We start from the raw sequence: 16,672 nt of genomic DNA on the forward strand, positions 1-16,672 counted from the left end.
GAGACAGTTTCAGCTTTTCTTATGACAGTAAAAATCAGAACACTGATTGATTTTCTGCATGGCGTGTTCCCTCTTTGCTAAGATGTGTACTAATTAGAGTTCTTTCCTAGAACCGTAGACCCAAGCTAAGAACCGTTTAGTTATGCTGATTTGTTGAGGAAGTTTGTTTCCACATTGTGCCGGTGTGGGCTCTGCTCTGCACTCTGTACAGTCACGATAAACACAGTTTCAGTTGTGAACGGAATCACCACACCAAGGAAACGAGCACTGCACACCTGCACAAGCTCCACACCTTCAGGTGTTTTCAGGGAAAGTCCAGACTAAACCCGATCACAGAAGAGACTAAACCAGAACACAGTTCTTAGTGTTATTTCACAGTTCTGATGTCTTCACTGTTACTAGGCCAAGAGCCGTTGCTATAATTTTCTGGATTGTTATCCTGAGATAACAAGATAAGTAACTCGTTATTTTAAGATAAAAATGTTGTTAGCTTGAGATAAGTAACTCGTTATTTCAAGATCACAAGATAATTAACTTATCTTAAGATAACTTTTGTTATCTCAAGATAACAAGATAAGTAACTCGTTATTTTAAGATAATGTTGTTATCTTGAGATAAGTAACTCGTTATTTCAAGATCACAAGATAATTAACTTATCTTAAGAAAACAACTTTTGTTATCTCAAGATAACAAGGTAAGTAACTTGTTATTTCAAGATAACAATTTTGTCATCTTGAGATAACAAGATAATTAACTCATTATCTCAAAAATAACAATCCAGAAAATGATAACTACCTCATGGCCTTTCTGGACGCCCGTATACAGGTGCGGGAAAAACCCTTAATCGGCGTAGAACCTTTAGACTTTAAGAAAGTTCTTTAAAGAAGTGCTCATTAAAAAGTGTCTAAGTACACCGAATGTGGTTCCTCAATGGAACTGCTCACTGACACACTCAGTGATGACGCAGTCCAGTGGTCGATCTCTCTCAGTGTCCGCCTGCACTCGGGTGGTTATGGGTCTAACAGGAATTACGGCTAGAAGAGCTTAATTAAGCCTGCAGCTGTCTGATGGAACCGGAGTGCTAACTGAGACAGCTGTGAGAGAGAGGAGCCAAAAACACTGAGGAAGGGGAGGGAATTAAACATACACCGTCCTGTTCAAACATTTGGACGGTACACATAAGCCACAGTTCGGTTCACTCCGCAGTTGGAAAAAAGCAAGAAAAATCCAAATGCATAAGGCTGGGTTTCTTTTCATTTATTTTGAACAGACAGTAGCCAAAGTGACAGTTTCTTCCACCTACACTCTCAGAAATAAGGGTACTGAAACTATCACTGGGGGCAGTGCCCCTCTTGTCACTAGGGTGGTTCCCTTCAAGGGTCCATCTCAGTACCTTTAGTCAGGGAACATAACTGAACCATAATCCACTGAAATGATATGTCCTAAGCTGTACTGACTCCACACACCCCGACTCGTCTCCAGGCTTTTATTTTACTGTTCTGTTTTAAAACATTCGGTTATGAAAAGGTACAAATACGAACTTTTCACCTGGAAAAACTTATTTAAGGTTCACAATCAGACCTTAAAACCACTGTTGTACCTTTGAGGGAACGTTTACATTGTTTGTACCTTGATGAACGAAAAATGTACCTGAACAGAACCTTTATTTCTAACAGTGAAGTGTCGTACAGCGCCCCCCTGAGGCAGCTGCTACAGCCTAAAGTGGCTCTGAACAGGGAAACTCACTAACCTTAACTAATCTGTGTGGTGATAGTTCAACTCCAGTCATGATTTTGTAGAGAAAACACAAAAATATGTACAGCTTTGTGCTGAATCTCTTCACAGTCGCAGAAATACTGGAGGCTGTTTAATTTCAGCTTGTGTCTTTTTTTAAATGCCCTCTCTTTATTTAATGCCATAGCTGCCTTCCTTACCTCTCACTCACTGTTCAAACTCCTCAAACTCGGCCTTGCAGCTGATTGGGGGTCATTAAGTATGACGCTGGTGCAGTTATGAACCCTCGATAGACTGAATCAATTGCCGCTAGCTGCAGAGAAGGGGTCCTCTGCAGACCACTGCTGCTGCTAACTTGGTAACAGCTTACAGTAAAGTTTCCAGGTGGAACTCGCACTGAATTTCAGGCACATACCACAAATTCTCCATACGACTGGATGCATCGAACTGTAGCGTCCATACTGTGATGAATCAAGATGAATGCACATACCGTTACACCCCTAGTTATTATTCTACTCAAAAATATCTCACATAGTTCAGGCTGAAATATCATAAACTGGACAGTGTTCTTTTGGAGAATAAGAAGTTGCTAAAGGCTAAAAAGTATATTATTTATCATAATTTTATTCTATTTGTTCAGTGGGTAGCACTGTCGCTTCACAGCAAGAAGGGTCTGGGTTCGATTCCCCGGCCGGGCAACCAGGGTCCTTTCTGTGTGGAGTTTGCATGTTCTCTCGGTGACTGTGTATGTCTGTGTTTCTGCCCCGTGATGGACTGGCGACCAGTCCAGGGAGCTCCCTGTCTTCTGCCCGATGGCTGCTGAGATAGGGTCCAGCACCCCCAGCCACCCAGGAGGGTAACGGTTTTGATGATGATATTCATTTTATTTCACATTTTATTTGATTTATTTGAACTTCATTCTGGATGGTACTTTTATTCTTGATGTTCAGCTTCTCAGGCATTTTAGATTCATCTCCAGCTCTGTTCATCTTTCTGGACACATCTAATGTTTCTACATTATTACAGCTTCATACTGATTAGCTGAGTAGAGCAATAACATCATATTAGAATCACTTTATTCAGTCATTAGTTTTATAGTACACTGCAAATTATATCCCGGCAAGTGAAATGATCATAAATCTAGTGGATACATCTAATATTCTTCATGTTGAGATTGATATAAGCTTATTATATGATAATTTAACTTATTTCTAGACATCTTTTATGCATTTTGAGTACTTTTATTGAGTAAAAGTATCTCACTGCATTGGCAGATAAATTTGCTTATTGAAAGACTTTATTTTAAGCAAAGTTATCTGCTAATATAGTGAGATAATTTCACTCAATAAAATGACTTCCAATGAGTAAAAAACATCTAGAAATCAGTTGAATCAGCTTATAATATTCATACAACCTCCTCAAAATGAGAAATATTAGATATTTAGACTAGATTTAAGATGATTTCTCTTGTTAAGGTGACATTTTTTTGGAGTGTAGTGCCTGATTGTGGTGGCGGATGTGAGTGTGCGTGTCAGTGTAGAGCTGATCCTCACCTGCCCAGGTTAATGACTCCGCGGGGGATACCAGTGGGGGTACTGAACGCAGGCAGCAGCTTCTCACCCAGCTCCAACACCTTCTGCTTGAACACCTGAGAGACAAGAGAGAGGAAGAGCGAGAGACAATGAGTCATCACATACAGCCTGAACAGGGAGAAAACTCCCTTTTTCAGCCTGATCAGTGCTACATAACGTACAGTCCATTATCACAGACAGTAACACGTTTCTCTGCACAGAAAAGAACAGAAAACTTGGCTTATAACGGTTTATAATGTATCTTTCTCACAGTCATTATGTTGTCACATCAGCTGAAAAAAACAGTAGCATTGTTGACCTTCTGTCTGCGCCGTTTGACTCCCTTAAATGGCCAGGACTCACCAGTGGGTCCAAAGTTTTACTACAAATGTCTGTACTCTAAGAATAGCTCAGCCAGTTTGCACTGAAGTCCATGTAGTTACTGAATAATAAACCTTAGTATGTAATAATCCTGTGATTTTAAGGGGTTAAAAGAGAAGCAATGGAGGGTCAGCCTCCTTCAAAGATCTTCCTTTGGCCTCAGCGCCACAAACAGGGGAGCAGCTACCGTGTCTGGTAGTTCCCTCCAACATGGACGTAAGGCTAGTTCAGGGGTCGGCAACCCAAATGTTAAGAAGAGCCAGTTTCAACAAAAATCTAACCAACTTGGGAGCCACAACGTTTCATGTCCATTTTACTGAAGTAATGTTTCACCATCTTGGCTGTAAATATGTCTGAGTATGTGCTGATGTCTAGTATAGGCTAAAAATATAATTTAAAGGAAAACACAGACTTACTTTGCTCTGCTTTAAGTTTTAGCTCAGCTATAGCCGCTTTTCTCAATTTCAATAGTTTTGAGAAGGTTTTGACATTAAATATATAAATAAAACAGTTATATTTGTGTTCATGTATATATACACAAGGTATATATGCTATATTTGTGTACTGAATTATGGGGAAATTCCGCATTACACACACACACACACACACACACACACACACACACACACACAGACACACACACAGATTCCTTCCCACACACACCTTTAACCTCTCCCCGCACACAAAATTGCGCGCCATTAGCGGCGGTGACAGAGAGAGCATTTCCAGCCTTTTGCTCTTAATGACTCCCCCTTACTCTGTACAAATAAAGCTAATTACGTGGGCCATAAACTCAGACCCAATAGCACCACACCAGCTCTGTGCTGAGATTAAAGGAACAGTTGCGCAAAAATAAAATCTCTTTCATACACGGACAAAAACAAAACGCATATGTTAGTGCACAATTTCTATGTATTTGTCATAAAATAAATCTATTAAAATGTGAAATGTGCCATAACTTTTGCATAGGCCACATTTTATGTTTTATTTCTTTCCCCAATATGTTTAATTCAACAAATACATGGTAAACAGTGTATTAAATTGTGCAGAAGTGTGTTCTCTGCAGAGGACGTGTTCACTTATTCACGCTGTTATGGAAATCAACAAGAACATGCAATTTGACCAGGGGCGCCCAAACTTTTACACAGCTACATATCCTACCATGTCAGAAAACACATAAGAAAATCTATTAGATATTATATACACAATATGAGATAAATGTGTGAATATATATATATATATATATATATATATATATATATATATATATATATATATATATATACACACATATATGTATGTATACACACACACACACGCACACACACACACATATTCTAAACCGCTTATCCTTCTGGGTCGCGGTGGGGTGCTGGAGCCTATCCCAGCTGTCTATATATATGTGATATATATAATATTATATAATATATATATATATATCATATATTGATATATTGTTACATATGTTTTACAAATATATAGTTGTATAAGGCTAAAATATATTTGCTGGTGTGTGCATACATACATAAAGCAATATATTTCAGCCTTATAGAAACATATACATAAGCAAATATATGTGTAAAATATATATTTAACAATATAACAATACGTTTCATTAGTCTCTGTACATTTCCAGCACCCTTAAATATATATACATATGATAGAAAATTATTTATACATGGAGGACATATATTACTCATATATGCACACTTCATTTATATAATAAAAATGCTACTTTTGTGTTTCTTCCACATAATTCTTAATAAAGTAGAGTAGAATAAGTAGAATAGCTTCATAACTAACTCTAAGTATATGCATATTGTAAGTTATGTAATAAGAGCATTAAACTCAAAATAGAAGACGCTGTTCGCTGACAGTTAAATAATTTAATATTTAAAAGCAAACAATTATAACACTTAACAATCACTGAGATGTGTTTAACCACACATCAGACATACGTGTATGATTTATATATTTTCATATGTGTATTGCTATTGCACATGTCTGATATTTGAGACTTACATACAGTGTATGCACACATACTTTGAAATGTGTTCCTGGCCCTGTATGATGTATGTGCATATCACTGCTGTCGGAACAAAACCTCATATCTCCTTTTTTGTCGTTTTCAGTTTTTAACATAATTGCCCTGCTGCCCTTTACATCGTATGTAAATTTCATACTGAATGGACTAAAGTAAACGACCCAAAATGACTTGGAAAAAATTCTGGTTCCATTGACTTACATTAAAAGTAAAGCATGTTTTTTCCTTCTCCTGTAAAGTTACCATTTTGGAGATACGAGGTTTTGACAGCAGTGATATATGGCCATATATCAGATTTCCATATGGGGTCTGACGCTGAGTTAAAGTGGAGCCCTGTTCCCTTCATGTAATAATCAGACATCTGTGCTTCTGTATTCAGTTATAGTTTTGAATCGTTTGTCTAATGAGCATAAAAGCTCGATGTGTTCAAGCTTGAGTTGTTTTTTAGCATCCGGCACTAACCAGAAACTGCAGAGAGTCGTGGAGAGAGTGGGGAGAAATCTGAGTTTTGGAGAGGAACGTCAAAGTGAAGTGCTGCTGCTGCCACTAAATAAACCATAAAATCATTTTTCTAAAGGGCACTTGGGATCTGATGGGGAAAAAACATTGTTTTTGAGTTTTCACCTTCACTTTTTGAAGGGTTCAGACTGCTGACTCACACCACTCACTGTTTCTCCCTCAGCATCATCCACGGCTTCGGTAGAACATCTCACCGAGAGGACTGTGTACGATTTTTAAAGGACTACTTCAGTTCACTGGGTTTACAGGCTTACAATTTAAATGCACGATATTTTATCTAACAAATAAACATGCAAACGCTTAATAAGATGAGTGTTTTTCAGCAGAGCCAATAAATCTGCAGGTACACAAACATACACACACACACACACACAGGTGTTGTTTAACGCTCTCAGGCTCGTTAAGCTACTGAACTGCACTGAGGTCCCCTTCAAAGGCAGATTACCCATAAAGCTTTGCAGATCACTCATAAAGCTTTACATGTTTCACTGGAACTATATCATTCAGAGTCTAATTTCCGCTAACTGCCCCCCCACCCCCACTCCCTCCCCCTGCCGGCCTACACTATCATGTTTTATTGCTGAAACACAATGAAGCGGTTCATCACGGCGCCGCAGTCAGAGAGGGCGGCCCAGACTCACAGTGGACACAGAAGGTCAAACTCCACATGTTCTCCTTCACTTCGCCACCACAACCGGGACAAAACCGAGCCTGCTTAAAGGGATCGTTCAACTGCTTAGCTAAGACGGCTAAGAACGAATGGAAGATAGTTGTGCAAGTTAGCACAGTAGCATTTTTGGACAGTTAGCACTGAATGATTATAAAAATAAGATTTTAAGGGATGTAACAGCGCAGCGTACAAGACAGACTCTCCATTCCACACGAGGTTACTGAACAAACATTAAAAAATCCTGCTGAAAAAACCCCATAGAAACCATTAAAAGTTTTTATAGGTTCCTGGTGGTGTCCAGTAGTCGCTAATGGTATTTTTGCATTTTTCTGATGGGTTGATATCACGTTGTAAAGGATTTTAATAGTTTAATAGGTGTTCTAGGTGTCCTACAGGAAACTAGTGGTCTCTAATTGTCTTTTTCCAACAGCAAATACATTCATATATTCAGCAAATTAAGCTTGCGGTTAGCTCATTAGCTAGGGGCTAGCATGTTAGTTTACAGTGGGTGTATTAGTAAGATAGCACATAAGTTCAGGGTTAGGGTGTTAGCAGAGCTGGTTTATGAGGAGTCTGGCCTCTTCCTATTTCCCTCATTATATCAAAAACAGGACTGCAAAACAGCAGAGGGCGCCCGGGAGCGAGTCCTCGATGAATGGGGCTGAATAGAGCTAAACGGTTAAAAACGATAAGTTAAAATAGTTTCTAATCTCTCGCCCAGAACCTTCCTTTAATTTTAGACAGTAGAAGGATGGATTTCACTAAAAAAGCAAAGAAATCTCACCTGTATATTTCCTTTTTCCTATAGCAAACGGGTTTTGGGCAGCAGGATGCTAACATTACTGCTGCTGAGTGCTGATTGGTTGGTGAGCGGAGCAGCTCATTGGCTGTTCGCGCTCACTGACATCATGAACGTACATGAGGCGCCGTTTTAAACTCCTATAACTCGAGTTTAAAAGCTCTCAAAAATATAACAGCAGTGTTAAAATGTTTTACACTGCTCTGTATATTAAAAATGTTTAAGCATTCATAAACTATGACAGTCCTCAAATGCTCCATCTTAACCCATTCATTTTAGCGCCCTCTAGCGTTTGAGAAACCCAGAAGACATTAGAGAGTGGTAAATCTCCTCCCTACAAGTTCTCTGGTGTTAGTTCTCAGTTAGCGCATTAGCTGGGTTTTAGGTTTTAATCCTAATAGTTCCAATGGTCTTTTTTCAGGGAGAAGGCTAGGACGTTAGTTCATGGTGAGCACATTAGTTTGTGGTTAACTCTGTAACTTGGGGCTAGAATGTTAGCACAGGTCTAGGGTGTTAGCTTAAGGTTTGCATGTTATTTCAGGGCTTTGACATTAGCTTGTTAACATTTTAGTCCTATAGTTTACTGTGAGATATTACACAAGTAAATATACACACTGATCAGGCATAACATTATGACCACCTCCTTGTTTCCTTGGTGGATCATTCTCAGCACTGCAGTAACACTGACGTGGTGGTGGTGTGTTAGTGTGTGTTGCGCTGGTCTGAGTGGATCAGACACAGAAGTGCTGCTGGAGTTTTTAAACACCTCAGTGTCACTGCTGGACTGAGAATAGTCCACCAACCAAAAATATCCAGCCAACAGCGTCCTGTGGGCAGTGTCCTGTGACCACTGATGAAGGACTAGAGGATGACCAACGCAAACTGTGCAGCAGCAGATGAGCTATCGTCTCTGACTTTACATCTACAAGGTGGACTGACAAGGTAGGAGTGTCTAATAGAGTGGACAGTGAGTGGACAGTGTTTAAAAACTCCAGCAGCACTGCTGTGTCTAATCCACTCATACCAGCGCAACACACACTAACATACCACCACCAAGTCAGTGTTACTGCAGTGCTGAGAATGATCCACCACCCAAATAGTACCTGCTCTGTGAGGGTCCATGGGGGTCCTGACCACTGAAGAACAGGGTAAAAGGGGGCTAACAAAGTATGCAGAGAAACAGATGGACTACAGTCTGTAACTGCAGAACTAGAAACTGCACCTATATAGTAAGTGGAGCTGATAAAATGGACAATGAGCGTAGAAACAAGGAGGTGGTCAGAATGATATGCCTGATCGGTGTATGTAAGAAAATATTATATACTGTTAAGGATGTACTATAAAAAAGATACATCCTGTAGTTTTACTACAGTTCTTTTTCGTAAGGGTTTTAACATCCAGTCGGAAATAAATCGTTACACTCCTACTAGCTTTTCACGCTTTAGCCAAAATTATTTAAAATTGTCACTCATGTACCTTATTAGCTTAGCAGCTTTCTGCACAGACCCCACAGCTGCTCTCTGAATTCACACATACTGCAAGGCATTTTGCAAAGCCTTTTTTTCAGAAACATGCCAGGTTATGGTTTTGAACTGTTCTGGCCTAATTAGCATGGAAAGTTTGATGCCAGCGTTGTTGTTTTTTTGGCGTTATTAGCATCTCGGCATTATTAACTTAGCGTGTTTGTGAAAGCACTAGCAGCTGTGCCCTGAGTACAAACACATTGAGAGGCATTGTCTTTATTCAGAAACCTGCACACTGGCGGAAGGTTACGGGGTTTAAACAGTGTGGGCCTAATTAGCATGAAGCCTTGATATGTTCAGAGTCCAGGCTGTTTTTAGCATCCAGAGCTAACCATCCAGAAATGATCAGCTATGAAAACAAAGAACAGTCAAAAAACGCAGGTGTTTGCGATATCTTCCTTCACGGGCCTGTTCCCTCGCTAATCTGGCGTTTTTTTTTAAATTGTGGTGATATTTGCGGAGGTCTAATGCTCTGAACGGAAAGAACATTATCTATCAGAGCGCATGCTGCCGTGGGAGGATTCCCGGCATCAGTCGCCGGAATAGACACATCCCGGCCCTTGGGGCGGATTGATCCGCTGTGACAGAAGACAGCTATCGCATTTCACTTTCAATTTGGATTCTTCAGAGGATGCACAGGCTGGGAAGAGAAAAAAGGAGGTTTTTCTCTTTCCAGCTCTGCGGTGCAGACAGGTAAAACAACCTAGCTTAAATTAACACCTACAGAGCGCATCGGAGACCGCACACTCACAATGTGTGATATTCATTCTAAAGGACGGCCAACAGTTTTTTTGCAGAAAGAACTCCACTAAAGTGAGTTGGAATCGGTGGTTATTAGAGCATTTAATGTGCTGCTGCTTACTAGAGGCCAATTAAGTGACTTTTGTTCTGACAGAGTCACAGATTTTGACCAAAAAACTGCAACTATAGGGCTGTAATGATAAAACCATCCAACAACAGGACAACTACATGGCTAACAATCCATTAAAAACCGGACTGCAGAACGCTAGAGGGCTCCTGTGAGCAAGTACTCAATGAATAGGGGTAAATAAGCCTTAACAGCTAAAAATTAAACGTGTTTTTAGCCATTTATGTAGGAACTTCCTTTAGTTTTGGAAAGCAGATGGATGTTTTTCAATAAAAAAACAGTATATTTCTATTTTTCTACAGCAAAAAGGTTTTGGGCGGTAACCTTACTGCTACTGAGTGCTGATTGGTTGGCATTACTGCTGCTGAGAGATGATTGGTTAGTGTTACAGTGACTGAGTGCTGACTGGTTAACATTGCTGCTGAGTGATGACTGGTTAGCATTACTGCTGCTGAGTGATGACTGGTTAGCATTACTGCTAAATGCACTGTTCGGTTCACATTATTGCTAATAAGCACTGACTGGTTAGCATTACTTCTACTGAGTGCTGATTGGTTAGCATTACTGCTGCTGAGTGCTGATTGGTTAGCCTTACTGCTACTGAGTGCTGATTGGTTGGCATTACTGCTGCTGAGAGATGATTGGTTAGTGTTACAGCGACTGAGTGCTGACTGGTTAACATTACTGCTGCTGAGTGATGACTGGTTAGCATTACTGCTAAACGCACTGTTCGGTTAACATTATTGCTAATAAGCACTGACTGGTTAGCATTACTTCTACTGAGTGCTGATTGGTTAGCATTACTGCTGCTGAGTGCTGATTGGTTGGCATTACTGCTGCTGAGTGCTGATTGGTTGGTTTTACTGTTACTGAGTGCTGACTGGTTAGCATTACTGTTACTGAGTGCTGATTGGTTAGCATTACTGCTACCGAGTGCTGATTAATTAGCATTTTTGCTACTGAATCGATGCTAATAGATCCCCCTAATTTTTAGACATCGCACCCTTAACCTGAGCCAGTTAAAGATATTTCAAAGGAGCTGCAAACATCAGAGTCCAAAAGCTGATCTAAGATCTAGAAAAAAGATCCCTGCCCTGATGCTTGATCAGTACCATCTCTCTGTCTCTGTCTCTGAAGTGATTCATTAAGCACTGTGAATGGTGACAGCGGGGACACTGTGGAGTTAATTGTATGATAGTTATGCACCACTGAGGAAAACCAAATGACTTTTAAAAGGCCATTTAGGGCCATTTCACTCAGGGCCAGAGACTCTTCCCTAGAGGCAACTGCCACATTTACCAAAACAAACAGGAGAAGAGACAAGGAGGATAGAGTGATGGTCCTAGTGAGAAAGAGAGACAGAGAACAAGAGAGAGAGAGAAGCAGTATTGCAGCTGCATAAATAGCAGGTACACGTGTTTCTGTTAAAGCATGAATGTGAACACAAGCCTCGGGGACATTATGTTGCAATTGCGTGTAACAACCTGGTGCCTGCCTCTCTTTCCATATGGAGCTTTAGCATTGGATCCAAAAAAAGAGAGGAATAGCACCTAACAAGATACGCTGGCTGTACTGAGAACCTCCTCTGAGTTTCTGTAAGGACCTTATGGAGAAATTAATGACAATACATTTTAATTTTCTTCACTGAAGTTTTTTTTTGTAGGCTACTTTCACATCTATTCGTTTCACTCCTACAAGATTGTCTAGCCTTTCCAGTAGCACAGCATGGTTTGTTGTATCAATTGCCACACGTGATGATCAGTTATTAATCTCAGTGTTACTGAGCTCTGCTAAAGCCTGAGTAGACTGATAAATCAATGTGATGATCAGTTATTAATCTCAGCGTTACTGAGCTCTGCTAAAGCCTGAGTAGACTGATAAATCAATGTGATCAGTTATTAATCTCAGTGTTACTGAGCTCTGCTAAAGCCTGAGTAGACTGATAAATCAATGTGATGATCAGTTATTAATCTCAGTGTTACTGAGCTCTGCTAAAGCCTTAGTAGACTGATAAATCAATGTGATTATCAGTTATTAATCTCAGTGTTACTGAGCTCTGCTAAAGCCTGAGTAGACTGATAAATCAATGTGATGATCAGTTATTAATCTCAGTGTTACTGAGCTCTGCTAAAGCCTGAGTAGACTGATAAATCAATGTGATGATCAGTTATTAATCTCAGTGATTTTAAATGCCATTGCATTATAAGATAAAATAGTTACCACAATTAGCTATAGAGGATGTTAGCTACATACTTGCTTGTTACTCAGCACATTTACATATTTAAGGCAGAGAGAGAGAGGCAGATAGACAGATAGATAGATAGATAGATAGATAGATAGACAGACAGATAGACAGATAGATAGACAGACAGACAGACAGACAGACAATAGAGCCGATTTATTCCAAAGTAATTAAAGTACACTTGAAGTAGTTGTCTGGGTGATTATAGTGGGCAACTCTTCACAAAATCCAGAGCCAATGTTTGATCCCAGTCCATCCCACTGTGGAGGGCAGGAAACGAAAAACTCCGGCAGTGGACAGTGCACTGATGGAGCAACAAGCAAGACAACGATAAGAGCATAAAAAGAACAGTGTGCCATTATCAAAAGTGAGGGCGCCTGTAATTATCAAAGCCCAACAGTTGTTCTCCGTGTCTTCCACGCGCTGTCTGCTATCTGAGGAACCTGTTATGTAACCGAGCGACTCTGTCAAGGCGAGAGTTCACTGCGAAGGCTTTGATTTGCTTTGCGTTTTAACGTCTCAATCAGGAGCTGCCAAAAAGCAGCGGCGCTGTTGCCCCTGGAGTCGGCCTGAGCTTTGTGATAAACGTGTAGCACAGCTGCTGGAAGCCTCTGTAGTTGCGGTATCAAAACCTCGCCTGTCGTCTGCAGCTTGTCCTAACCAGGTTAAATATAAATATACACATTCTTGAGGCCTCAGTTCCTGTGAAGAAATGAAGTTTGCTGAAGTTTCAAGGTCAGTTCCTAAGACGTTAGCGTCTGTCTGAACCCACAGTGTTGTTTGAGTCTCTCATCAGCATCTAAGTTCCGTAAATTTCATAGCTCTGCAATTATTGTAGTAATACTCTTCTACTTTATTGTTAAGTTAGAAACAAAAAAAAAAAACTGCCAACCTAAAATGGTTTTCACTGAGGTATCTAGATAGATACAGCCAAAAGCGAGCTCTCCTATTGGTTAGGACTTCAGGAGCTGAACTGAAGGCCTTACACATTAGATTAACTACCAACATAATTAGGAAGTGAGAGTTACCAACTAACCACTTTTTGTCTGTTTCTATCTATCTATCTATCTATCTATCTATCTATCTATCTATCTATCTACCTATTTGCCTCTCTCTCTTTCTTTATCTGTCAGTCTATCTGTCTCTCTGTTGATCTATCTATTAGCCCCCCCTCTATCTATCTATCTATCTATCCACACTGAAAACATTTTGATTATTTATCTATTTGCCTCTCTCTCTCTCTCTCTCTCTCTATCTGTCGGTCTATCTGTCTCTCTGTTTATCTATCTATTAGCCTCTCTCTCTATCTATCTATTAGCCCCCCTCTATCTATCTATCTATCTATCTATCTATCTATCTGTCTATCTGTCTATCTATCTATCTATCTATCTATCTATCTATCCACACTGAAAACATTTTGATGGTGAGACACTTCAGGAAATTCTCATCTTTTTCTCAGAAGGTTCATGAATAATTTCAGCTGGCTGGGTTTACGGAGTGAGGAAGCTCTGGCGCTTGGCGCTTTCACCCGAGGTGATGGCTGATTGTACACGGCTGCAAAGAGGCTCCGGCTGGCCGGCCTGTCAGCTTCCATTCAGTGGACCTATAAACAGCGTGGCCCCATCTGGTGTTTTTCTGCGGTGAGAGGGTTAGAGCTGACCCCCGCTCAGGCTGTGTCACTGGGGGTCTCCTGTAATGGAAACGGCCCACAGTAGAGGCTCCTCACTCCACCAGCTGCAGCTGGGGGTCTAAATGGAACGATGTCAGCCCCCTAGAGGTCAGACTGAGCTTTTGACTCGTCTCCACCGCCTCCGAGGTGGTGGCCGCATGTGACCGGCTGAATGCTGCTGAGTCATGGGCCGAGAGAAGCTTTAAAGGGCCATATTCTATATTTTCTTGTATTTCTTACCCCAGTGCTCAACTTCTAATGTTTGTATGGTTTTATGTACCAAAAACAGACATAAATCAGTTTTACAGGACCATTTTCCAACCTCTCTTTATCACTTTTCAAACAGTAAGAGAGCATTTAAATGTAGTATCTTCCTGAAGTAAAGCCTTCAGAACGTCTACACCGGAGACGCCAAGTCCACGAGTCATAACATATCAACTACAGACCTATCAGCTAAGAGCTTGAGACTTCAGCTACAAATTGGGAGCATCTTATCTTTAGCGAAAATCATTTTTGGCTAGTTTAACAATGTTTTGGGGACAAGCAGCTTAACCGCAGTTATTTTTTGAAGTGGAACGTATCCAAACAGTGCATCCCAGTGCATAAAAAATAGAAACAAGTACATGTTTTGTTGATTTTCTCAGTGAAGTTTTAGTGCACAATTTCCACTTATAACATCTTGCAACTAGCAACGCAGACAACAATCTCGCCTAGGTAGTAGCTAACGAAATTGCAAAGAGAAAGATTTAAGACAATCATTGATAATTTGGAGACGAATGGACTTGCATTTGTAATCACTCCTGATGGTTTCCTGATACGTTTAATCTGCAACGAGAAACTGTCAAATTTTCCTGTTCCACCAGCTGGAACGGGAAACTTCAACAAGAATCGGGCAAATGAGAAGCGACTTCAGCCTCATAAAAAACAACATGGAGAGACATTTTACAAGAAACAGTTCTACTTTTGAGGAAAAGTTTCCTGCTGGAGATGCGAGAAAAGTGGCTATAGCTGAACTAAAGCTTAAAGCAGAGCAAAGTAAGTCTGCTTTTCCGTTTATATTATATTTTTAGCCTTTACTAGGACATCAGCACATACTGAGACATATTTACAGCCACGATGGTAAAATGGACATAAAATGTTGTGGCTCCCAAGGTGGTTTGATTTTTGTTGAAGGGAAAAAATGAATAACATTTGGGTTGTGACCCCTCACCTATACTCTGTACCGCATGTGTCAGGCCCCAGTCCTCGCGGGTCAAAGCACTACAGACTTCAGCACGCTGCCTCATTAAACACACCTGATTTAGCTTATCAGCTAATTAGCAAGGCCTTCATGACCTGAGTCGGGACGTCGGCCCGGAAGTTTCCCCAGTTTGACATGCTTGCTCTATACAGTAGAAACATGGACAAAAGTACGCTAGCAAGCTAAAAACAGCAGCAGCCAAATTGAAGCCTGAATTTTATAAGCACATTTCTCCATGTTTACAGATAACAGTGTGTCATACAGTGTCAGAGCGCCTAACAGCGCGACATGGATTGAAGGAGACACTTTGCGCAGTGTTAATCGCTAAGCTTCCATTAGTTGTTAGCTACACTAGCCTTGTAGCTCCAGAGCAAATCTATAGACACGTACCCTACTGAAAAGCCCAGCACAGATCGGCTACTTTCCACACTGGTCTAAGCTAGTTTATGCTGGTTTATACGGGTCTGTTTCTGGTTTAGCTGGTCACCCAGTATGGTCACCAGCATCCAAAACACAACATTTGCTGGTTTCCAGCAATACCAGTCTGTGCTGGTTTCTCTAGCAGGGAACTTTAGACACCAAACACGTCTTAGCTGATCGACTACATTAGGGTTAAAGGGAGAAACTGTGAAAAGCTATTTTTTGCTGAACTATTCCTTTAAGAGCAGCAGACAAAGTGGCAGTGAATAAGGTGGAAAAGGGCAGCAGCCACATCATTACTCGCTGAATTCCAGCAGCGGAGGGTAGATGAGGTCACTCTTCCATTCACTGAAACCATCTTGACCCTGAAGTTTACGGAAATGCCAGCGATGGCCGGGTGACTGCAGCTTGCTGGACCGCTAGCTAGAGTCCACAGGAGACGCTCAGTAATCATAGCTCGGGCTCAGCTCAGCCACTGAGTGAACGCAAGGGGGGGAATTTGAGGCTTTTTTTGTCTGGAGTTCAGGAATAAACACAGATCATTATCATCATGAACGGGTTTAGCTGAGTTTGAATAGAGTAACTGTAACTCAAGATGACCCAAGATAATTGCCTGCTGCTCATAAAGGCAAAACACAACTTTACACTACACAGGAGAACCCTTTAACCCATCTTTGTTCATTTGACGTTGTTTTTGTGACATAAAGAAGCAGGTTTGCTAGAAGCAGTGAAGCTTTTAGTTTAATTATGAATGGTTTCCAAAAGAGACCACTAGTTTCCTGTAGAACACCTTTAGATTCCACTAGGAAACCATCAAATGCATTTGGAATTAGCCATTGGTCACCTGTTAAGCCATTAGGATCCTTTACATTGTGACGTCAATCCATTAAAAAAAGCCAAACAGGGCCAACAGAATGGTTTCTATGTTTTTTCAGCAGGGTAGTGATGGTGTTTTGTCGACCAAATTGGCAAAAGTTGCATAGTTTAATCTG

At 40.6% G+C, this 16,672-nt stretch overlaps 1 protein-coding gene across 2 annotated transcripts in view; it reads right to left on the minus strand.

The window, feature by feature from the left end:
* LOC118799029 (mannosyl-oligosaccharide 1,2-alpha-mannosidase IA) overlaps positions 1-16,672 on the minus strand; it is a 321,766-nt gene that overhangs the window by 25,113 nt on the left and 279,981 nt on the right. For both annotated transcript variants that reach the window (XM_036558708.1, XM_036558710.1), the window contains exon 5: positions 3,288-3,382. In XM_036558708.1, the coding sequence (XP_036414601.1) occupies positions 3,288-3,382 (95 nt within the window). The remainder of the gene's footprint in view (positions 1-3,287; positions 3,383-16,672) is intronic.

Source organism: Colossoma macropomum, unplaced genomic scaffold, assembly GCF_904425465.1.
Source record: "Colossoma macropomum unplaced genomic scaffold, Colossoma_macropomum, whole genome shotgun sequence".
NCBI lineage: Eukaryota > Metazoa > Chordata > Actinopteri > Characiformes > Serrasalmidae > Colossoma > Colossoma macropomum.